A 25,696-nucleotide genomic window follows, 5' to 3' on the forward strand; every position below is an offset into this window, starting at 1 on the left:
TTTGTTTGTTTGTTTGTTTGTAGGCACAATAACTCGAGAACGGAAGAAGCGATTCAGGAGGGTGATGGCTGGTGCTGATTAGATTTTGGTCAAAATCGGTCAAAGGTCAAGGTCACAGTGAGGTCAAACATCCAAAATGTTCGATTTTTGATGGTTTGGTACAGAATCATCGTAGAAACTTCTGGTTTGCGTCGCTACCTTCTCGAGAGACAGCTTTTATTAGACAAGGTCAGAGGTCAAGTTGACGATTTCGTAAGTACCAGTCTATGACTGCTTGTTTTCTTGTTTGTTACTTACGAAATCTTTAGACTTCCGTCCTCTGTTTGTGTGTTTGTGTGTGTGTGTGTGTGTGTGTGTGTGTGTGTGTGTGTGTGTGTGTGTGTGTGTGTGTGTGTGTGTGTGTGTGTGTGTGTGTGTGTGTGTGTTTGTGTGTGTGTTTGTGTGTTTGTTTGTCGGCACGATAACTCGAGAACGGAAGAAGCTACCAATGTCAAATTGCACCACGAGATTCAGGACGGTGATGGCTAGCGCTGATTAGATTTTGGTCAAAATCGGTCAAACGTCAAGGTCACAGTGAGGTCAAACATCCAAAACATGATAACTCGAGAAAAGTTACCACAGGTATTGTTGACAGAGCGTGAGTTTGGAAGATCGAGGTAAGTTCGGCAGAATTTTTGTGTCAATTTGTCGAGTTACGGCTGTTTTAAAAATGTCAGTGTTAGTGCCCATGGCGCAGAAGGCCTTGCCTAGTTGTAGGCCGCATTGTGTTTTCCATAAAGATGGTGTTTAAAAGTCATTTTTCATCCCAATAAAGCTTATTGTCGCATGCCTGACTCGCTAAGCTGCCGGATGGTGTAAAGATTGTTTGTGGATTGCCGAATATTACGGTTTTATGACTTTTATAAAATAATATTAAATAATTCCATAAATTCCTGTGGAGAAATGGAGTATTTTTGCTTTGGTCGACGTTACAAATTCGTTTTAACTTCGATTTTAATTTTGTCTTCGTTTTTTGCGATCGCTTAGGGCGCATAACACTCGTTTGTCGAAATTCTTGTAAAAATCGGATGTTTTGGAGATGTTTTAAGATTGTATAAAAAATATTTCACTCGCCGCGTCACGGCTCGTCACGTGGCGCAGCGCGCTCGAGCAGACGTGTTGTTGAGTCACGTAAAGGTTTTGCATGTGCGCGCTGACATCATCGCGCTCGCCCCGGCATCCTTTCGAGTTGGGGGGCCATCGAGTGTGACCTTTACATTACGTTAATCCGCGGTAACTCGAGAACGGAAGAAGCTACCAATGTCAAATTACACCACGTGATTCAGGAGGGTGATGGCTAGTGCTGATTAGATTTTGGTCAAAATCGGTCAAAGGTCAAGGTCACAGTGAGGTCAAATATCCAAAAAATGATAACTTGAGAACGGAAGAAGCTACCAATGTCAATTACACCACGTGATTCAGGAGGGTGGTGGCTCGCGCTGATTAGATTTTGGTCAAAATCGGTCAAAGGTCAAGGTTACAGTGAGGTCAAACATCCAAAACATTCGATTTTTGATGGTTTGGTACAGAATCATCGTATAAACTTCTGGTTTGAGTCACGACCTTCTCTGGAGACAGCTTTTATTAGACAAGGTCAGAGGTCAAGTTGACGATTTTGTCAGTACCAGTCTATGACTGCTTGTTTTCTCTCTTGTTTGTCCGGGCGATATGTCAACCATCCTTTGAGCTAAGAAGCTGAAATTTGGGGACAAAAGTGAAGATGTGCTTTGGCAAAAAGAGTATTTTTTTATATTTTTGGATTAATCAATTAATTGATGAATTACATAATTATTATCGAATTTATTAATGACTTATTTCTTTTATTTCTCAACTGGGCAATATCTTGTGCACCTTTTGAGCTCGGAAGCTGATATTTGGACATGACGCTGAACAAGTGATTTGGCTATAAAGGGTATTTTTGATTTATTGATTAATCAATGATTAATTTATTATTCATTTTACGATTAATTAGTTTTCAGAAAGTTCCAGATTCAGATGAAGCGGTGGTGGTTTTGGTATGCTATTGGGCAAATGATTAAGAAATTAATTATTCTACAATTATTTATTTATTTATTTATTTATCTGGCATGAGGGCGGTGCAATTTGAATGTACCTCGACTTGTTTTAAATTTGTTTGCGTGGAACACCGCAACCAAAAACATAACTTTATTTGTGAATTTATTTGCATCACCGATTGCCAAGAAATTAAAAGAATGGTTTGCCTGAAATGAGCATTCGGTTTATACAAATCATATCTGCATTGGCTATGGTTTCATTGATTCTGCGTGTGAATAATTAATTAATCTAAAGAAGACCATGCTCTTCACAAGCTCCGGGGTACATCATGACTATTCGAGGAAAGTTTTTTTAGGCCAGAAACAATCCCATGCGTGATACTCGACTGAAGGTGCAGGAGTTTGTAATTTGTGGTTTGTTCACGGTGCTGGTGACGGCTCACCTACTCTTCAGGAAGGACACCTTGGGATCTTCAACATCCACCAACTAATGCCAGCAGACGGGACGCCCGTTTATCGTCCATCTGAAGGACGGCGCACACATTGCTGAATCACCTGTGAAACACTGAGATGACAGTTTATAGCTGAGTCAGGAATCGAGCCCAGGCTCAACAGCTTAGACACGACGCCGGGATGACAGTTTATAGCTCTTTTAGATTCAAACACAGGCTAGACAGCTTAAAGACTAATGTGCGTATCTCTCGGATCATCACGTCAGCCCCTCATCTTACTTGCACAACAAAAATCAGAGACTTGAACATGAAGTTGCTGAGAAAAGAAAAAACAAACACATTTCCAAACTATTTACTCATCTGTCACTGGCTGTCGATTGGATGGAAATGCCTTCAATAGCACGTTGTAATATCCGACTGAAAATCTTCTCCAATATGGAGAGGGATTTTTCTTTGAGGAGGCATTTCTCGTGTACGCCTGACTGCCAGAGTGGAACGAATCCAGGCCATATTCTCTCCAGCTGTGCAGACCTACACAGCAAGGAATGCTTTTGGGTCGGAAATTAACTTCCAATCATATTCCACTTGTAAAGGGTTTGAATGTGTCACGAGACGTTATGCATCTCGCAAAGCATCGTCACGTGTGCCAGGTTCGAATTCGTCTTTGAAAAAAGCATGCGGTCGACATGATCTCTCACTGTAGTTCACATCGAATTGCCTTCATTGTCACTTTCAGGTCGAAAATCTCAGACGTTACCAAGCAACGGGCTGTGCGGTTTCTACAAGGACGGGAACTACATGCACAGTTCCATTTTCACAGCGCAGAGAGGTAAATGTTACACTGAACACGATGCATTTTGATCCACATGAACGCTGAATGCAACATGGGATGTGCTGAATCATTTTTGGGGTATTACTATGCTGTCGGTCACTGCTATTTGATTTGTTTTATGCTGAGTGGTAGAGGAGGGAGTTTGCGGTGGGGGGAGAGGGGACAGGTGGAATTGACGGGAATTCTTTCATTTGTTCCCTGTGTGATTCTAGACAATGACTCAGATCCGCAGAGCAGTTCGTATGAATCATACGAGGAGGAAGAAGAAGATGAGAAGGAGCGAAGAACACCCTTCCAGTGGCCCTCTCCCGAGGCCTCCTTGGGTCTGGTGCAGGGATCGCAAATTTGCGCTTTCCTGTTGCGGAAGAAGCGCTTCGGCCAGTGGGCTAAGCAGTTGTGTGTGGTTCGTGGAGACCGACTCTTGGTATGTGTTTCCCTCCGACTTGGCAAACCTTTCACCTCTGCCTAATTGTGCTGCATCCACCACTGTTTTGGAAACATGCTCTCGGCCTGCGTGGGTGTTGGATCTCAAAACATAAGATGCCAAAGAAATCCTGCATCAAAAATCTTTACGCATCGACGATTATGAAATTTGATGCCGTGACTCAGATTAGGCCTTGTAGCTTTCCAAAATGGATAATATCAAGCAATCATTATGCAATCGACGACATGACACAAGAATAACCCCAAAATGAGTAGCAAGGGCTTGGGGAGGAACATAATAGGAACGAACAGCATGTACCTTGAAAACATCTTTCGTTTCACTCTGCTGGGATTAGGTGTAAACCACCAACCTCCTAGACTTAGAGCAGATGCTCAAACCACAATGCCATTGAGTTTGATAATTTCTGTAGTTCTTACCAACGTTGGGGAGAGAATTCTGGAAAGTAACCCACATCTCGTGTTTCGAATGAGCCTGCAATCTTCCATTCTTGCATGACGTCGAGCAAAAACCAACGAGCGGAGAGGACATCCGGATTATGGATGGTGCACGGTAGAACGCATTTAAAAGAAGACGGTCGATCGCAGACTGCAGACCAACGACGATATTCTGATTTACTGAATAGCATCAACAGCACCGACTGTGGATAAATAAACAACACGTTTGGGTGTAACTTTCTAGTGTTTATAAAATCGAAATGTAATTTTAATTGCATTCCTTGGTCTGAATTCTGCTGCCCATCGTCTGCTTTTTACGCCTCCGCAGCAGAAGGCCGAAGGCATTATGTTTTGTGGTTGGCCGTCCGTCCGTTACCAGTTGTTATGTGTTTTTTGTTTCCACGATAACTTGTGAACCACTGCAGATATTTCAACCAAACGTCGGAAAATTGTGGAATGTTTGACTTGGATGAACTGATTAGGTTTTTGGCTCAAACGGTCAAAGGTCATGTGTGCTTTAAAGGAAAAAAAAAAAAAAAAACGTTTTACCGCAATGACTTGTGAACCACTGAATGAAGGCATTTCAACCAAACTTGGTGAAAATATGGACTCGAGAACTAAAATGAACTGATTCGATTTTGGGTTCAAAAGACCAAAGGTAAAAAGTCATGCATCCTTGAATTGAAAATCATTTTGGAGACCACAATGCGAGATAGACTCATCTCATCCATCCATCCATTGGGACCATACCCTGTGCAAAGCGTTGGTGCTTCCTCAGCAGTCTCCTTGGCTGTTGGACACAATTCTGGACGGTTCGTCACTCCGACTACAGCTGGTACTCATGTTGCCGACCTCGGAAGGATGACAGGCAGAGTCAACCCCACCTGGTATTAATTCAACAGCCGAGTGGGATTTGAACTCAGGATCCTAGTATCCCAAGGCCACCACCCTAACCATTTAGCCAACATCAGGCATACCCATCTGATGTTGTCTCTCTCTGTCTATCTACCTCTCTCTCTCTCACCTTACCTTTAATCGGGATCAAACATAACGGTGGGTTTGCATCTAATATGGGCAGAGGCATATCCATTGACGCATTCACGTCAAACTATATTTTCTAGTTACTTCTCCCATCACACCATGGAAATGGCGATAACCTTGAGAAATGATACAGCATCTTAATTTCAAAAGAAGGTGGCAATAAGCATGAATAATGGAGTTTAATCACCAAAAGGATAGCGAAGGAGACCGAGGTATGAAACAGTCAGTTAATGAAATAATTTTGATTTCAAGAACTACAGCACTTGAGTAACACTCATTCCACCTTTGTAATGGGGTATTTTATTAGGCCTTAGGCATTCCATCCATGCATCGAAGCGATCTGAATTTATAAGTTACATGATGGCTTGTCCAACTAGCTCAAATAATAACTTGCATCAAAAGGACGACATGTAATTGTGCACTAGTTTACCCTCTTTCTTTGTCTTCTTTTGTATACAGGCCCCACGTACTTTCCTTCATGGTGGACGGCCAATTTGCGTTGGTCAGTTTTTTAAAAGTTGGAATGGATCCAGACTTCAAAAGCCTTTTACACCTCATTTCAAAACCCATATAAACCATGCAATCTGGCCTGTCCTCAAAACAATTGGAGCTGAAATGGTCAGAGCAGAGTCCGTGGTATTAGTGTAGTCGATAGTAGAAAAATCGTGCAAATGATGATACAAGCATTAAATTTGGCATTTCTGTTCTGCAGGGCTTTTTGATCAAATCTGCCCGATTGGCCATTTGAAAAACCAAATTTTTCAAAATTTGGATTTTGAAATGGCCAATCAGGCAGATTTGATTAGAATCCCCTGGAGAACAAATGTGTCAAATTTGATGCTTGTATCATCATTTGCACGATTCCTCTCAAAAATTGCTGTTATCTGCCCCGCTATATAAAGTTGGACGAGTCCAATCCTCCCTTCTTAAAAGAGCAAATTCTGCCCCATATGTGCCTTCTCGTCCAGTCTTTCAAACAAAATAGACATAAAATCAAACTTGGATTGTCTGTCTGTATCTGAACAGAAATCCATTTGTAAAACTTGTCCCCACCATGGTAACACATGCGAAGAATCGGCAAACACACATAATCCAATGGTCATTGCGAGAAATGTCATTCGACTCGATGTCCTTTCGTGGCTTCTTCCTCAAAGAGAGCTTGTAGATGATTGGTGGATCATTTTGACTCCAAAGGGCTATTTCAAAATTGCCGGAATGGGAGTGTCAAAGTGGAAGGTTTGACGTTATAAATTTGGGATCTTCCTAAACATCAAGCCCAAGTCACTGAGATTGTGTCAGCGCAGGCCCTGTAAAGAAGAGTCGGTGCTTCGAAACCCACTAATCTTTACGAGATGTTCTTTTCATCATGTTCCTCTCTTCAAACCAGTCAAATTAAAGCCGCACAGCGCGGTGCTCAGGGGGTCCGCGCTCACATTTATTGGTGGCTTCATTCCCTATCTATCTTGGCAGCGTTCGCCGACTCCAGAGCGGTCAGAAAAACCGTTTGGCCGAACAAAGGCGTCGTGCTGCCGTGGATTTTATTTTTGAGTTCCGTACGCAGGAGCAGATGTGGGGTGCGGTTGTTTGGCCTCGAATACATGCCATGCGGCCCGGCCCGTAGGTTATGTTGAGACGCCGGGTTGGTTTACCCCCAGGTGGTTGGTTCATTTTCAAAGCGGTTAGATTCCTTTGCTGGTCTCTTCAAGTCCTATAAAGGGAAACGTTGCTTATGGGGAGATGACATAAAGCAGATGATATAATGTTTCAGAGGGAATTGCGGAGGAGCCGTGCACATCAGAAAGTTTGCTAATTATCGTTCAAGTCACACGGTTTTGTTGGTGATTTATTTTGGAGTCATGGAAGGCGATTGTTTTGTTTATCTGTTGGTTGATTGACTGTATCTCTTGCTAAACTGACATGTTTGTTTGCCTGGCATATATCTGTAAACGGTTAATCTATTCTCGGGTTGCAGAATAGCGATGCTGATGGATTGTTTATAACCAAGTTGTCCTTAGAATCTGATGTCTCTTTTTTTTTTTCCGCACGAACTTCCTGGCTAAGTTTTGGAAAAAAGATTAAATCTTTTCAAATAGACCCTGATTGTGTGTGTGTGTGTGTGTGTGTGTGTGTGTGTGTGTGTGTGTGTGTGTGTGTGTGTGTGTGTGTGTGTGTGTGTGATATATTGTTTGTTTTATTTTGACTAAAAATGAACCAATAATGGGGTTCATAATTAAGTTTTAGCCTGATTATAGGGTCACGTAAAGTAAGGGTAATTATTACATGTCAAGCGATTCATACCACAAGTGCACTTGATATTTGCAGAAGAAGAGCTAAGAAGGAATCCAATATAATCGACTAGATTAGACGAGACCATTAACTTTTGCCACAAGTATGACAATTAATCTAACTGTGACGTCCAAGCAACAAGGATCTTCCATTTTGTCCCACAAGCACGGTGTATGCGTTCTCAAAGCATAATATATACAATGAAACAATGTGCTTGTGGCACCTGTGATGCAGATAAAAAGTTATCGAAATCAAGTCGAAAGGAAAATGTGTTGTCTGCTTCTTCTTTCATATTGAACACACGGCTGAGGGGCAGCAGGGGCTCGATGAAACCATTTCAGGGTACGCCGTCATACATCGTGCAAGTACGTCGCGGAGATAAACCAGTCTGTATGGCACATGCAGTCCTGGGTGATAATAGGATTCATGGACACATGATGCTTGAAATAATAGCAGAAGAACATTCGAAGAAGGACTTTTAGTTGTAATGATTAAAAATACTGTGACGTGGAATTGGGCGGGGGAGAGGGATCCGGAGTTAGAATGTAGGAAGATTATCGTATGGCCCTTGTGTTTCATGTTGCGTATACTTAACCTTGTAAATAGGTAAAATGTCGCAGTAAGTCTCTTGTGAAGCGTGACATCGAGTCGGCAGCATATGTGATTTACAGACGTTGTGTCTGGGGATAAGAAAACCCCGTTAGCGGATGAGGCCAGGTGAGTACTCGGACCAAATGGCACACGAGAAAGCGCTTCATGCTTTTATGTGGAAACATCATGAACTGTTTGGCCAGTGCACCACAAGCCATGGTGGCAAAGTCGGCTGTAGAGCCCTGGATAGGGACAAAAGAGTTTTTATGGGAGCCCTTCACTGGGCAGGACGGCCCAGAGTATGGCACCTCCCACAATCAGCGGGTGCTGGAGAGGGACAGAAGAGTTTTTATTGTGGCCGCTCAGTTGGATGGGAAGGTCCGGAATATGGCACCTGACACAAGCAGCAGGCATCCAATCAATGGACCCACCGCAGGTGAAGGCGGTCCCGGTTTATGAAAGCTGTAGCCGTGCTTGTACACGCGAGTGGGATTTTTGACTTCAAGACGAGAAACATCCCTCCTCTTGCTCTCACCTTCTTCATCTCGTGGGCTCTCTTCATCTCCCACTCTGCTTCATCATTCAGGACATGGAGGACCGCTCTCTGGAGACACGGACGTCGCCTCACAATCCCTCGCCTTCACCGCATCGCTCCTGCCACCCTTCCGATCCCGAGCTGCACTGAGCATGTCCACCAGCAACCTGCAGCCACCACCAACTTCATCCCTGCTAAAGTCCTCTCCTGCTTCCCCTTTGTTTGTAAGTGTGGTGTGTGGTGCCATGGTTGAATTAGGATTGTATCTTTATTTATCATTGTGCAGTATATAAGTTTACGTATTTCCCTGTCCTTGTGCGTGTCTGTCGTGTCGCTTGGTTTGTTCCCTTCTCCACATCCAGTCCACCTCTTCTCCCCCATCTCTTTTATTACCCCACCGTTTGACTCTGTAAATAAGAGGGGTTTTCAAATTTTCTCCTCATTCTCACATTTACGTCATTGCTGTGATTGGTGTGCTCAGCCCACGCGACCCCGACGTTTAACACTGTCAATAGGAGGGGTTTTAAATTTATTTATTTTTTAAGTTGAATATAAATTATGTTTTCACTTTTCGCAGTCGCTGAGGTTGATTCACACTCGGCTGCATCAAGATTTGTGAAATTTGAATGTTTTGTATCCCCGAGGGGAGGCTTCCATCGCCTTCCATTCCGCCTCACGAGGCTAGCTTAAGTCCTATTCGATTTCTGTTTTCACTTTTGGGACCTTCTGGTGGAGCTACAGTCTTAACGTAGATAATTTTCATAAAACCCGAGCAGAAACGCACTTTTCATGATGAAAATGTATTAAATTCAAAATGTATTAATTAAATTAATCTTCATATATTTTAATTTTATTTCTACAAAGTGAGGCACGTGGAAGAGCTTGGACATAACAGGCGAAAGGAAACCGTGGAGAGAGAGAGAGAGAGAGAGAGAGAGAGAGAGAGAGAGAGAGGAGGAGGAGGAGGAGGAGGAGGAGGAGGAGGAGGAGGAAGAAGAAGAAGAAGAAGAAGAAGAAGAAGAAGAAGAAGAAGAAGAAGAAGAAAACACACCAACAGACACAAACTTGCAGGAAGGAAAAACTGGAAACTTGAAAAGAGGTGGTCTTGGCGAGGGTTAATGGGGGTAGAAAATAATTGTATTGTTGGCGGACAACGTGCACACTGCAGAAACCTGTGGGAGGACAGATCATGGAGGGAGAAGAGGGTGCAAGACCAGAAATGGAGGCAGGAGAACACAGAGAGACCACCGACCTGCGTCTGTGAAGTGATCGGCCCGTAGACTCAGCTTAATCGCAGGAAATTCCAATGATATTGAAAGGCCTTGGTTTCCATAGCATCAAGTTGAGCAAGGTGTGGTGTGAGGCAGGGGCTCGACAGACCGACAAGCAGACAGGCCGGCAGGTAGACAAACAAAAGTGAACCAATTGCTTAACCCCATGTTTCGCTTCACATGCCTGGGGTGAAAAGGAGAATTTGGTGGGTTTTTTTTTGGGGGGGAGGAAGGGGACACACAAAGAGCCACTGTAGAGTCACATCATTTTGCTTCCCTTTCACAGTCATCGTTTTTCTGTGTTGGCTGCCCAATGTTTGAATGGAATCACATGAATCATTTCGAAGATGTGAAAATTATTCTGCAGGACCTTAAATGGATTAGCTGGGATGCTTGAAACTCGGCAGTCCCTGGAAGCAGGAAGACAGGTGTGTGAAGAAATTTCCAAGAACCTTTAAAGAAATCTTACCCTTTTTAGGAGGATTAAGGGAATCATTGAATTTAATTTTTTTTTTTGTGAATAATACCTTGTATTTGCTGTTTACAAGTAAATAGCATTCAAATGCCTCAGCGTCCACCTCTTCTTTGAAAGATTTTGGATACGAGCTCAAGATTATAAATGTGCGAAATAAGAAAAAGACAACACGGCGATGGGGCAACAAGCAGGGCAATGAATGAACAGGAAAAGAGGACGGGGAGGAAACGCAACAATAGACCCGAACGAGGCCCACAAGACAGTGCAACCCAGACGAAGACGCAGAATCCCAGTGCAAAACACTTGAACGCACTGGAGATGTGTAAATACATCACATCAATAAATTAACACCACCAATTTACAAAAAACTGTTCAAGAATACAATTTTGGAATGGGTCTTCTCGATTTTCAAATATGGCCTCAGAACAGGCAAGTTTGTGGCTCCACGAAGGAAGCCAGAACTTCTGACACTAGGTTCCTTCAACTTTGGATCTTTCCTTCGATCTCTGGTTCAACATAAACAATCTTGGATCCATCGTTCCCACCACACATTCACAGCCTTCCTTTTTCTGTAAAAGACATCTTTATGCAATTCAAAAAATGGCACATCATCAAGGCGCGTCCTTTTTTTTTTTTTATAAACAATGGGTGCAACATTGACATCTTGTCACGTTCACGTCAAGATGTTTTCGACAAGACCGATTTGAACTTCTACTGAATCCCAGCAGCCTCTGCTTTAAATTTATCACTGTCTGTTTCGAGCACTGCACTACAAGCTCCCGGACAAATAATTCATCCTGAGGTCTGATGAAAGTCTCATCATATTTCTATGAGGTCTCATGAGAAAACATACGTGATGTATGGAAGGTCTCCTCAGTACCGGTGCACTTGGGAAGCAGGCAACCCTAAACAAGCAGTGGTTTGTCAGAGAACTCTCAGTATGACTGACTTGAACTCCTGATTGGTTCCAAACCGAAATGAGATGTAATAACGTTTTATTTTGAAATGTATTACGGACTGTTCTGCAATATTCTCATAAAAAAAAATAACGTTGTACACTTTGCGTGAAGCAATCAAAAGCTTTCGTCTGCATTTTCTTTGCTTCGGTAAATGCATGCTCAGGATTTTTATGTGAACCAAATGTTTGAAGATTTGGTGGAAGCAGGATAAATGATTGTGCCAAAAACATCACCATTACAGCAACGAAGAGGGTTCAACGTGTGTTTGAACATTCAACATAAAGGCGTGCTCAAAAATTGTAGCTCATCTGGTTTTGTTTCTGGCTGGCCGCGTGTTTTCTTTTCACTTATCTTCAAGAGACCATTCGTTGTTTTACCATCTGCATCTTTGCTTACATTTGTGCTTCCCCACTACGATTCCATCCCACCGTCGGAAACTCACTACATTCTGCTGAATGTGCCTCCATTCGACCACCCAGCCTCCACCATTGCCTCCAGTGTTTTGGAGAGTTTCGTATTGTGCGTGGGTGTTGTCCATCACTTTGCACTTCAACAGTCAGGTGGTCAGGGAATATGATACACCTGTATTTGAACCAAGTTGAGGAATCATTTGTAAGCACGGAGCGAAGGTGTGAGCGTTTTGCTGATGTTGTCTGATATAACGAGATAACTGCATTGTCATAACGTTGTAATCGACATATATCTGTTGCCGCTTTATGTGTCGACTGCCGTGTGGATAGAGACTGCCGAAAAGTGTGGACATAACATCTGAGCTACATTTCTGTGCAAATCGAGTGTAGAAATATCCCTGACTGCCAAAGGATTACTTCCACCATGATTGACCGGTTCAATTTCTAATGACTTGCTTCTTCTTTACGTGATTCCTTCACTCGTATCTATCAACCCACCTCCACTTTTGTTCCAAAGTGCTATAAGAACTCAAGAAAGAAGAACCCTCAGCTTGATTTCCTCCTGCCTGGCTGCACCGTGGGCTACCTGGTGAAGTCCGGCCGACGGAAATCCACGCATGAACTGCGGATCGTGAGGCCGGGCAGCGATGCCGTTGTGCTGTCGGTGCAAAGCCACGAGCAGGCTGAACAGTGGTGCAAGGTACTTGGTGTTTCAGTTTCATAATATTACTGCTATGGAAAGGGTAAGAATCTTGTACTTAAAGTGGAGCAATCTTTCAACATAGAGGAGGGACCTTTGCACAGCAAGGGTCACATGATGGACATTCCACAATAATGCAGCGTAAAGCGTACCCTCTGAAGTTGAGCGTAAAGGAATACATTGATCTTCAAAGGAGGAATTTACACAGAAGTGAGGTAAAGGCTGTTTTGGTAGCACTTGTGGTTTTCATTGGGCCCCACTTTATTTTTGGTGGGGTGGAAAAGGGCATAGGGTGTGGTGAATAAATACTGAGATCGAGTGGGTGTAATGTATGTTTTCTTTTGCAAGAGGTGGTATGTCTTGCATTATAAGAAGATTATAATGCAACATCACCAAATCCGATAACACGTTTTTCTGAAAAGAATGTATATGGTTTCTGATGGAAGGCCTGAGGGGATGTGCAAACACTGGGTTTAAGGCAAAGCATTGATCTAACACTTGACTCTCCAAACAATCTGAATATTCTCGGGTGTTTTTTGAATTGCATTCAAAACTTGTCCCCCTCATCCAGTCCCCCCCCTCCCCCAATTTTAAATTTTTAGTCTATGTCGAATCGTGTGGCTTGGTTTTCTTTTGTACTTAAACATGGCGATTGAGTGGCAGTTTGATTGCTGTTACCTTATTTTAAGCATTGACACCAAAACCAAGGTTGATAAAGGCAGGCCCATAAAACCTGAAACTTATTCAGTTGTACTTTCCTGCTCACAACCTCTTGACCACCAAAAACAGTTTGGGCCTTTTCTCATTTCAAAACTGAGAGAAAGAGAGGGGGGAGGTGGAGGGGGGAGGGGGAGAGAGGGGGAGAGAGAGAGAGGGGGAGGTGGAGAGAGAGGGGGAGGGGGAGAGAGAGATCAAGGGGAGAGAGAGAGAGAGGGGAGGGGGAGAGAGGGGGAGAGAGAGAGAGAGGGGGAGAGAGAGAGAGAGGGGGAGAGAGAGAGAGAGAGAGAGAGAGAGAGAGAGAGAGAGAGAGGGGGAGAGAGGGGAGAGAGAGAGAGGGGGAGGGGAGAGAGAGATCAAGGGGGAGAGAGAGAGAGGGGGTGGGGGAGAGAGAGAGAGGGGGAGGGGAGGAAGAGAGAGGGGGAGGGGGAGAGAGAGAGAGGGGGAGGGGTAGAGAGAGATCAAGGGGGAGAGGGAGATCAAGGGGGAGAGGGAGATCAAGGGGGAGAGAGAGAGGGGGAGGGGGAGAGAGAGATCAAGGGGGAGAGAGATCAAGGGGGAGAGAGAGATCAAGGGGGAGAGAGAGATCAAGGGGGAGAGAGAGAGGGGAGAGGGAGAGAGAGAGATCGAGGGGGAGAGAGAGAGAGAGGGGATGGGAGGGAGAGAGGGGGAGGGGAGAGAGAGAGAAAGGGGGAGAGAGAGAGAAAGGGGGAGAGAGAGAGAAAGGGGGAGAGAGAGAGAGGGGGAGGGGAGAGAGGGGGAGGGGAGAGAGGGGGAGGGGAGAGAGAGAGGGGGAGGGGGAGAGATCAAGGGGGAGAGGGAGATCAAGGGGGAGAGAGAAAGTGGAGAGGGGGAGAGAGAGAGATCAAGGGGAAGAGAGAGATCAAGGGGGAGAGAGAGAGAGAAAGGGGGAGAGAGAGAGAAAGGGGGAGAGAGAGAGAGAGAGAGGGGGAGGGGAGAGAGGGGGAGGGGAGAGAGAGAGGGGAGGGGGAGAGAGAAAGTGGAGAGGGGGAGAGAGAGAGAGATCAAGGGGAAGAGAGAGATCAAGGGGGAGAGAGAGAGAGAGGGAGAGAGAGAGAGAGAGAGAGAGAGAGAGAGAGAGAGAGAGAGAGAGAGAGAGAGAGAGAGAGAGAGAGAGAGAGAGAGAGAGAGAGAGAGAGAGAGAGAGAGAGAGAGAGAGAGAGAGAGAGAGAGAGAGAGAGAGATCAAGGGGGAGAGAGAGAGGGGGAGGGGGAGAGAGGGGGAGGGGGAGAGAGAGGGGGAGGGGGGAGAGAAAGGGGAGGGGAGAGAGAGGGGAGGGGGAGAGAGAAAGGGGGAGGGGGAGAGAGAGGGGGAGGGGAGAGAGAGATCAAGGGGGAGAGAGAGAGGGGGAGAGAGAGGGGAGGGGGAGAGAGGGGGAGAGGAGGAGGGAGAGGGGGAGAGGAGGAGGGAGAGGGAGATGAAGAGAGAGGGGAGGGAGAGAGAGGAGGAGGGAGAGAGAGAGGGGGCAAGGAGAGAGAGGGGAGGGAGAAAGAGAGGGTGGAGGGGGAGAGATAAAAGGGGGGGAGAGAGAGGGGGAGGGAGAGAGAGAGAGAGAAAGAGGGTGGGAGGAAGAGAGAGGGGGAGGAAGAGAGAGAGGGGGAGGGGAGAGGGGGAGGGAGAGAGGGGGAGGGAGAGAGAGAGGGGGAGGGAGAGAGAGAGGGGAGAGAGAGAGAGGGGGAGAGAGAGAGAGGGGAGAGAGAGAGGGGAGAGAGAGAGAGAGAGAGAGAGAGAGAGAGAGAGAGAGAGAGAGAGAGAGAGAGAGAGAGAGAGAGAGAGAGAGAGAGAGAGAGAGAGAGAGGAGAGAGAGGGGGAGGGAGAGAAAGGGGGATGGGGAGGGACGGAGATGGAGAGAAAAAATGAAGTGACACATTTAATCCCACGCTCACCCTCGACAGGAAGTGGCACCTGATATGGATTTCCAAAAGATAAGCCTTTTGGTCGCTGTCCAGAATTATGGGCCTGTTTAGCTTTCCCCCATCTGAACCCAAAGAACCAATTTCTGGGATTGTAGATTTTCATCCCAAATACACTACTGTGTTGATTTGTCCATTGTTTAATAGAGATGTCTATGTGTGTCACATAATAGTACACCGATGTTCATCTCATGTCTTTGCCTTGCATGCGATGTATGTGCAGGCCAAATGTGCAAACCATTTATCATGGAAAACAAAGGGACGTTGTTACTTTTATGCAATATAAATTTGTTCGAATTTGAATTGATGAGAATATAAACCCAGGCCTGAGAGCAGAGTGTCCTCCATACTTCTGAAGATCTCATACACAGATACTCTATCGAATTGTACGCTCTACATTCATTCCGTTTGCGCAGCCTTCCTATTTCCACAGTGCTGGTGGCTTGGCTGGAGCAGTTACTTGGCAGAGAATACACACTGTTTTACCATTGTTCTTCCCAGATGCTTTCTATCTCACCTGGATAATTGCAATCAATCATGGCCTATTTCATCTAATCTTCTCAATTTTCAATCGTTCCCCTCCCTTTTTTCTTAAGTGCCCTCAGGTGACTCCTAATGGAGATATTTTTTGTAAAATAGGAACACGAAAACTAGGCATGGAATCACTAATTATTTATTTTTCTCCTGTAGATCCTGCAAGATGTCTGCTCCCAGGACAGTAGTGCCATGGATTCCTGCAACTCTGACATACGGATGAAGGATGAGCTCGAAGCAGTGAGTAATTTGGAAACTCATCTACATTTGGGTGCATAATCAATGTCGTCAAACTTCCCTGAAGATAATAATTCCCCATTACCTTGCACATAGAAAAGAAAAGTGCATTCAGTTGTTGGCATCTGTCTGTGAAAACCTTATGAGAGATGACTTCCACGATTGGTAAACATCCTAAATTCCATTTCAGTCGAAGCCGACAATGCGTTTTCCTTGCCTCACTCAAGCATTTCCTCTGGAATTATAAATAATGTTATAGCTTTGGGAGTATGCTTAAGTTATCAGATATGGAGTGGGCCCATGTACTTCTCTAAATATGTATGTTGCCCTTCCCTCCTCCCTCCCCCCCACCCCCCCCCCCCCCCCGGTTAAGCAACACATATTGAAGAGTCACAACATCCACCGGGTTTTTGCTCGGGTGTATGTCAGAATTTGCACGCTCCAGAAAAGTTTTATACTGCTTGTTCAGGGGATGCTTAATTTTGATTGAAGGGCACACATAAGCACATGGACCAACAAAGTTTAAGACATATGAAAGTTGGCACAAGTAATGCCAGGACAGGTTGCGCTGAGGCAGTTTGTATGGAGTGTGGTGAAAAGGCTGTCAGCCATTGCCGAGGAAACATGGAAAGGCTCATCCGGGGCATACATCCCATTGACTCTGTGGCAGATGGATGTTGATGTATATATATATATATATATATATATATATATATATATATATATATATATATATATATATATATATATATATATATATATATATATATATATATATATATATATATACATATATATATATATATATATGGATGAACAGATGGCTTGTTTGTCCAAATAATGTTGCACTGCAGTTCCTCTTCCTCTGCCCATGCTTGTAATTTGTGTACAGCTCGTTGATAACCGAACAAGCCCATACTAACAACTCATTTGTTTGATTGATGTTCTTGGAACTTTAAAGAACATCTGTGTAAAAAGTGGGGATCCAAACAATGACGAACTTCAATCGAGAGGTGCGGAGGGCACCGCCTTGCAGAAAAATCGTTTCATCTGTGTTGTCCCACCGCTGAAATTTTGGAAGAAGAAAGTTTTTGAAGCATTTCCAAGTATCTCTGTCCGTTGATTGCGTTGCGGAGGATGTAAGGTCTAATGAGTTGGGTTGAAGTCGTTCTGCACCAAACAAGCAGTTTTGGCCAAATTTGGCTGCATTCGGTTTTCACTTCCTAACCAGTAATGGCAGTTATGCCTGTTGACAAAACCACCAACGTGGAACCGGCCTCGTCATCGCAAATAATGTTGCGTCATACACCTGGGCAGTCATCGGTCCACCGAAGGAAGTGTTCCCAAGACTCCATTCTCTTCTCACAATCATCAAGAAACAACTGCTAAACAAAAATGAGGTTTTATCATTTCCATACCAAGTCCTTCATCAAAATTCCCTGAATCGGACAATAACTTATTCCACTCTCCATCACCGCTTGTCTGATGGACTTCTTTGGGAACCTTGTGAACATGCCTCGTACATGGTCAATGCTTTCTGGTAATTTTGCTGTAGTCCGTCTTCCTGATCTCCTTGCGTCCTTTTCTCAACCACTTGTGATCAGATTTTGGTGACAGTTTTTCATCGTTTTTGGATCCAAAGTGGCGTGTCTTCACATTTCTTTCCACCACGATCATTGAACTGCAATTACAGACTGTCAATTACAGACTGTGCTCTTAGAGCCGCAGTTAATCTCTCAGCCAGAATGGATCAATCTAAAAGCAAATAAAAAAAATATTATTGGCAATTGACAACAAGCTTTCAAACAAAACAAAATGAATGTTCCACTAACAATAACAACAGAGTATGTCTATACCTGCATTTAAAATAGCCACTTTATTATGGATCACCCTTTTAATGTATGCATATACATACACATATACATACACGAGTAGGGTGTGCTTACACAGTGTGTAAGCATACTAATTGTGCTTCCCCATTGTCTTGGGTCACTCACCTGTATTTTTTTTTATTTGCTCATATTTTCATTTATGGATGTTGTCCGATGATTCTGTGAATTGTTCCAGTGTATTGGTTTTGATGTCCATCGGCACGAAATATTTCAGCTTTCTTTATCACCTGGAAGGTGCCAATCTTTAATATCAGTCAGTGAATCAGTCAGTCACTGGTGAGAAAGATATATATATATATATATATATATATATATATATATATATATATATATATATATATATATATATATATATATATATATATATATATATATATATATATATATATATATATATATAGTGTAAAATACACATTGTGTAAGCATAGGAACCATGTTTCCCCATTGTCTCGGGTCCCTCACCTGCATTTGATTTTTCATTTATTTTTTTTCATTTATTTAAATGTTCATAGATGAAGGTTGTGTGACGATCTGATATTTTTTCCCGGTGTTTTCCTTTGATGTCTGTGGGCACACAAAATTACCGTGCTTCCCCATTGTCTTGGGTTGCTGACCTGCATTTTTTTCATTAATTTTTTCATTTATTTTTTATTTTCATATTTGAATGTTGTTCCACGATTCTATGATTTTTTCCCCCCTGATGTATCAGCTTCGACTTGTGACGGCACACAAAATTACCATGCTTCCCTTCTTGGTCGCTTTCTCCATTTGTGGGTTTCAGGAGGTGGGAGAAAGTTCTCCCAGAACTCAAAACCTCCACGTCCTATTTTTTGGTAAAGGATCATGATTCATGAACCAAAGTGTGAAACTTCGTTCTCAAAGCCTCGTTCCAAGGGCTCTTTTCAAAATCTTCACTGAACCTGTGGCAGCCTCCACTTGAAGCTCGTTTGGAGTGATATTCCCAGGAATTATTTTTAAATACTCAGTGAGTGTTTTCTTTATCATTCCTGGAGCTTCGACTATGACTGGTACAATTTCAGCTTTCTTCAATTTCCACATCCTCTTGACCTCATTTTTTAGATCCTGGTATTTGGTCGTTTTTCTAATTTCTGTGGCATTTAGTCTGAAGTCATTGGGAACCGAGACCTCGATCAACAATGCTGACTTTTCCTTTTTGTGTTTGAGCACCATGTCTGAACGAAATGCTTTGTTTGCGATGTCCATACTTGATGGGATTATCTTGTCATACGTGAGCATTGTTTTTTAATTTTCAAGGATCGGATTTGGTTTGTGTTTCCATGATTGTTCTGGGACCGGGATGTTGACATGTTTACAGATGTGCCAGTGAATTACTCTGCAGATGCTGTCATGTCATTCTGTGTACAGCTGTTCCGACATGAGTTTTTTACATCCCGTAAGGAGGTGACTGGGACTTTCTGTTTCTTCCCAACAAAACCTTCATTTGTCCGTTTGACTCAATCCCACCATTTTCATCAAGGCTTTCGTGTCATGTCGTGTCCTTGGTCTTGGACATTGATGATGACTCATTCTCCATGCCAACTAATTTGACCTCTTCTTCACCATTCCAAAGAGCCTTCATTGTCGATCTCTGTCCTGTCAAGCTCTGTTTTTTTTTTTTAATCTTCCTGCTCTTTTTTCATTCTCCCATTTGTCACAGTATATCTGCTGATATTTATTTTTTGTAGGTTTCCTTTTTTTTCTTTGCAATCATTGTGGCTGTATTTGTTTCTGTTTTGTTGTCCTGTGTAGTATCCATCATTTGTACCTGTTTTTGGAAGTTGTTGCTAATTGGATTAAGGACCCCTTTTCTGGTTTGTTGTTTTCTTGCTTGTATACAAATGTCATCCGATCGTCTGTTGAACTTTTCACAAACTCCGCGAGTCCTCCACACATTGTTCTGTGAAGTTGATTAACCTCCATCAAACCACCTCCTCCTCCTCCTCGTCTCGGTAAACACAGCCTCGGTATGCATTGATTTTTGTAGAACATCTTGTGAATAGTTAGAAATTTCCTTGTTTTGGTGTCGAGATTGTTGTTCTCCAATTGTGGCCAGTTTATAATTGCACAGCTATCTTGGAAAACCAGCACTGCAAGTTGATTTATAGCTTTCATTTTTTTTTCTTGGGGAGAGGGATGACTTCAGAATTAGTTTTGCGCAGGTACTCTTTGCTGATTATTTTACGCATTATTTTTTGTTGTCCCTGGGGACCTTCTTCTATTCCGAATTATTTTTAGGATGCTTTGTTTTCGAGTTCCTGTATTGTTGTACTTTGACCGATTGAGATGTTGTCTGTTGTTTTTGTTTTTCATGGTATGGAGGATGTTTTTCGGAGGATGTTCTCCGAGTACTGCTTCACTCGTTTCAGTTGATCTGCCAATTTCTTATCATTCGGTGCGAAGAGTTATAGATCATCGATGTACATTGTACAATATGTGTGTTACCTTTCCTGTTTCATTTGGTCATTTTTATGTTGCATATCAAACTGTATCCATGTCCTTGTTCATTGATGAGGTTACTCAGTGGGTCCAGCGCCAGACAAAGCAGGTGGGGGGAGAGACTGTCACCTTGTAAGATACCACATCATATCTTTACTCCTGAGATTTCAATCTTTCCTTCCAGGTGAGGGAATATCAGACTTGTGTTCCAGAGCATTATTGCTTTCTGAATCGGTGTGATTATCTGGGGGTCAGTTTTGTACACTCGCATGCATTTTATAATCCATGAATGTGGGACACTATCAAAGGCTTTTTATGTCATCTACCCAAGCTGTGGATAAGTTGGTTTGTCGGAGCTTGCAGTTTTTGAGGATGGCTTTATTTAACAATGAATGGTCAATTGTTCCATAACATCACCTTTTACAATCTTTCAGCTCTGCCTATTTGTAATGAGGATGTTGAGGTCGTGGAGAGATTCACTCACCTTGGCAGTGATATTGTTGCGAATTCGCGCCCGCCGGCGTGCGAGCGGCCACATAACTCGAATCGCGGCATGTCGCCCACCGGACGGATAATTCTGTCGTGACCCTCTCGGACTAACGCCGGGAACTAGTCATGGGTGGGCCTTTCGGCCTCACCACGATCGTGCCAATCGGCCCCCCGCGTGGGATAGGGTTGTTCGCCAAATTCGACCTACCTAAGTACCCACACGGAGGGTAGACCGGGCGATCGCACCTCGCCGCAGGTCGACTCCGGACATGGGCCACTTAAGCCACCCATTCCGTACTATCGGGATAACCGAGCAGTGTTATCGTCGACCTTGACGGTTCCGATTAATTATCGGGCGCATTAAGCCCACTACCAACCCTTTACGTGAAGCAAGATGGAGATTCAATTAAAGAAAAGACGAAGCGAAACGGGAAAAACAGTTCAACATAATTCACATTTATTCCGTGGCACACGGAAAGCACACATATACAATTACAACAATTATGCACCAAAAGCAGATGTTACAAAAGAAACACAACAATGCAGATCTACTACCGACTATGCGAGCACACGGCAACACTTACTCAGTTTTACTTTACAGACGGCGCCGACAACACATATACTCAAAAGCAAAAGAAAAGGGCCACCCTCAAAGACAAGGGGGCAGACGGGGCCTGTGGGCCGCGAGACCGGGTGGAGCCTACCTGGGTCTTGTGATGAGCCGCAAATGTGGCGGCGGTGCCCCGTCTCCGTGCTCCTTCGCGGGTTTCGTTGGCACTGCTTGGAGTGGGGTGGGAACGGGGCCCCCTTTTCGCACTATCTCAGCGTGGGGGGGGGGGAAGGTGGGAATTGTTGATGCTCTGGGGAAATAGGATAGCTGGCTTGCTTGGGTCCCGCGATGAGCGACTCCACTGAGACCTCGTCGCCGACCGCCGTCTTCCTTGCCTCGGACCCGAGGTATCCGGTCCCCTCCGCAATTCTCCTCAGCCGCCGCTGCACTCCGACGAGCAACAGCCCTGCACCGGACTCGAACTTCTTCCGGACTCCAAGCTCCGCTGCGCTCCACTCCTCAACTCTTCTCCAACTCGCCTTGACCGAAAAACTCCTGAATTCGCCCCGCGCTCGGCGCTTTATAGTACGGCCGGAGAACCCATATGCAATTTTCTGGATCAGAACGAGCTCGGGGGTGGAGCCACGCTCGCCCATTGGACGGAGAAAAAGGGGCGTGAATCTCCCCTGATCCTCGAATTTGCATATATCGATTCTACTCCGACACGCCTGGAGGCGGGGCCAAATCGCCCCGCGCTAGCTGATTGGACGGATCAGAAGTGGGCATGTATCATTCCTGATCCGACCTCCTTGGAAAGGCCGCACTTTGTACCCGCGGCTCGGCGCGCGCCCTGTACGAGTCCAAGACAGCCTGACTCTCGGTGCCCACAAGCGGTGCGGGAATGGCCGCAGAAGGAGAGGCGAAGGTGGTGGAGGGTTTAAAGTGGTGGTCCATGGCCATGGCGACGTTTGGAATGGCGGTGATGTGATGTTTGCGGGAGCGAGTTGTGAAGGTAAAGGTCGTGGCTGTTGGCGTTGTTGTTGGGAAGCGGCGTTGCGGTTGGTGGTTGTTGTGTGATGGCGGTTGAGACGTGGTTGGTTCAAAATAAAGATAGAACAGAAAAACGGCTATCTTAAAGGGTCGCAGCCCGAATGAATCACATTTATTCCCTCTAAACAACGGGTTTGGGGCTAACTACACATGTACTTACAGAGATATCTCACCTACAGGACCTGAATGGTGGTTTGCGAATTTCCTCAACCGTAACAATATTCATGTCTCTGTTTGCTCTGAGTCACAAGTCAATAGACATCTGGGTCGGGCCTGGGGAGTTATGGATTCACTGGATCATGGGATGTGGCGCTTCCGGTACCTGTGCGGGAGGATGAAAGTCCGAGTCTTCAGGTCCTTGGTGCTCCCAGTCTTGCTCTGTGGATGTGAGACTTGGACTCTGACCAAGGATCTGAGACAGAGACTTAATTCCTTTTGTACCATGTCTCATTGGAGAATCCTTGGCTATCGCTGGTCGGATTTTGTGTCCAATGAGCGGTTGTTGAGAGAGACTCAAATGAGATTTGTTACCTGCATAGTCCGTGAGCGTCAGCTGCAGCTGTCTGGACATGTGGCTCGTTTTCCTGACGCTGATCCTGCTCACCATATTCTCTCAGCGAGGGAGTCTCGTGAGTGGACGAGGCCAATGGGCCGACCACGTGCATCGCGGTTGCAGCAGGTTGATCAGCATCTCAAGGAGATTGGGATTGGCCAGGCATCTGCCTGGGGGATGGCCAGATGGAGGCCCCTGGAGTACCGGCGGAAAGTGGATGCAGCGACGCGCTGCTCTGGCGCATGCTCCCATACCTGACCTGACCTGACCTGACCTGCTCTGCCTCTCAAGCTCGTTGTTGAGTGAGTTGGTCATTGACTGTATCGGTGATTATACCTGTTAAAGGTTTGTATGTTGTTGATAGGCATGTTATTGGTCTGTTTTTATTGGATGGATGGATTTCTTCGGATTTGGGATTCATGAGAGTGTTTCGTTGTGTGAGCCATCCATCCATTGACTGTTTCCCTTGGATGAGCTCGTTAAATGTTCAAGCGTAGTGAAGGTGGAGAGCATGTAGTTGTTTTAGCCAGAAGTTTGGAATCCCATCCAGGCCTGGGCATTTGAAGTTCGGTGCTCTTGCGAGATGTTTTCTCATTTTTTCCTCGTCAATTTTCAGTGGGTGCATTTCTCTGTTTCCATGGTGGTGTTTTTATTTCTGCTCAGGTTATCAGATCTATATTTTTTGTGTCGTTTACCTGTCATTTTCTCTTGGACATACAGAGCTGCTGCAAAACTCACATCGTTAATTTCTCTTAAATTCGGTGATTTTGGGAGCATTTTAATGACTGCATGATTTATTGGTCCTCACTTGCATCTTCAACTGCTTATTGTTGTTTATTCGGTGGAGATGTGGTCTTTGCTTGGGTGATATTAATTTAATTTCCTCTATTTTATGAGCCAGCTCATATTCTGACCTACGCTGCTCATTGTCAAGCTCCTCTTCCTATTCTCCATTCTGTTGTCCATTATTCTCCTCCTCATTGTAATCTATCCTTGTTGCTATCATTCGTTCTGTTTGCAAAGGGGCTATTTGATCTAAGTTAGTGATTTTAGGTAAATCTATCTCGAGGTGTGCTGCTGCAGAATTTCCTCCGGTCATTCTCTGGTCCTGTCGTGGTGTTTCCAGTCCTGTTTCTTTGATTCAATTCTCCAACCCGTTTCCCAATTTCTGTTTCAGTTATTGTGGTTACATTTGAAATCTCATCTGTTTCTGTTTTCCTCTCCCGCTCTACCCTCTGTGCAGCATTAGTAAATTATGTCGGTTGCTCCTTTTCTTTGGGAGTTTGTGACCTGGGAATGTCATTCCAAACGTATGTCCCGTCATTCCATTGTGGCATTGGTGGTAGGTGTAGGTCGCCATTTATAGGTGACCAGTCATGTCTTATTGCTTCTTCAGTTTTTTCATCTCTGATTCTTAATTCCTCCTCTGTGAATGTTTTTTGTTTGGAGGATATTGTTTTCCTTTGTGTTTCATGCTGCCCCATTAAAATTACCTATATCAAGGCATAGTCTTCGGATTACACTGAACAACAAAACTTTTTTACTGGAGATGTGTAAAGTGATTTAGACTAATTTGGGTACGCTGATTTCAAAAATCATAACCGTTTTGCTGTATCACGTCAGGATTTTCAGTAACAGAAATATTCCCATTGCCTAGAAGTCAGGATTTCAATGAATATTACAAAAATTCATTTATTCATTTATTTCATCATGAATGCTTCAAAATTATAGAAATTACAGAAAAACTCCACTAGAATGTAATTAAAAATGCTTTAGGCATTTGGCTTTGCGTTTGTGCTGCTCTGTGTCAGTTTCACGATGCAGGAACCAGCAGAAATCACCCATCATGTTCGGGTTGTGCCGCCCTTGGTAACGCGTCTCCATGAGTGAAATCTCTTGGTGGAATCGCTCGCCGTGCTCGTCCGAGACTGCTCCCAAGTTGTCAGGGAAGAAGTTCAGGTGCTGGTGTAGGAAATGGATTTTCAGGGACATCCTGGAGCCAAGTTTCCTGAAGGACTCCAGCAGCTGCTGCACTATTTCTTCATAGTTGTCCGCGCGCTCGTTCCCCAAGAAGTTGTCCGTCACAGCTTTGAAGCTCCTCCACGCTGCCAGCTCTTTGGGGTTTAGAGTTGTCGGAAAAGTTTCGTCCTTCATAATCTGTCGGATTTGCGGTCCAACAAAGACACCAGCCTTGATCTTGGCCTCCGACAAGGTGTTGCCAAACTTTTCCTTGAGGTATAAAAACCCACGCCCATTCAGATCAATTGCCCGTACAAAACTTTTCATCAAGCCGAGCTTTATGTGGAGTGGTGGAAGGAAAACCTTGGCTGGGTCGACAAGGGCGACATGCTTCACGTTGTGTCGACCAGGTACATGCTCTTTTCGCTCTTCCCAATCTTTCTTCGTCCAGTGATTCTTGTCGTCTCTGCTATCCCAGAGACAAAGGAAGCACATGTATTTCGTGTAGCCTGACTGCAGCCCTAACAACAGCGCCACCACTTTCAAGTCTCCGCAGATGTGCCAGTTGAAGTCATTGTACTTGATGGAATCAAGCAGCTGCCGCATAGTCTCATAGGTCTCTGTCATGCCGAACGCGTGAGCCAGTGGGACTGATGGTTTCTCGTTGCCATTGTGGAGCAAAACAGCCTTCAAGCTGTTCTTCCCCGAGTCGATGAAGAGGCGCCAGTCTGCAGGATCGTGATCACACCCAAGTTCTTTCAACAGACCGTTGATGTCACTGCAGAATGTCATCGTGTCTTCCATCTCAAAGAACTCAGCCATGTCTCTGTGACGTGCTC

General features: G+C 44.6%; 1 protein-coding gene across 5 annotated transcripts in view; it reads left to right on the forward strand.

Annotated features, from left to right (window-relative positions):
• LOC147033814 (actin filament-associated protein 1-like) overlaps positions 1-25,696 on the forward strand; it is a 161,799-nt gene that overhangs the window by 100,092 nt on the left and 36,011 nt on the right. For all 5 annotated transcript variants that reach the window (XM_085871296.1, XM_085871317.1, XM_085871290.1 and 2 more), the window contains 4 exons: positions 3,243-3,335; positions 3,551-3,762; positions 12,303-12,485; positions 15,827-15,910. In XM_085871296.1, coding sequence (XP_085727422.1) covers positions 3,243-3,335; positions 3,551-3,762; positions 12,303-12,485; positions 15,827-15,910 — 572 coding nt within the window. The remainder of the gene's footprint in view (positions 1-3,242; positions 3,336-3,550; positions 3,763-12,302; positions 12,486-15,826; positions 15,911-25,696) is intronic.

Source organism: Eptatretus burgeri, chromosome 1, assembly GCF_056783735.1.
Source record: "Eptatretus burgeri isolate ZD-2024b chromosome 1, Ebu_testis_v1, whole genome shotgun sequence".
Classification (NCBI taxonomy): Eukaryota; Metazoa; Chordata; class Myxini; order Myxiniformes; family Myxinidae; genus Eptatretus; species Eptatretus burgeri.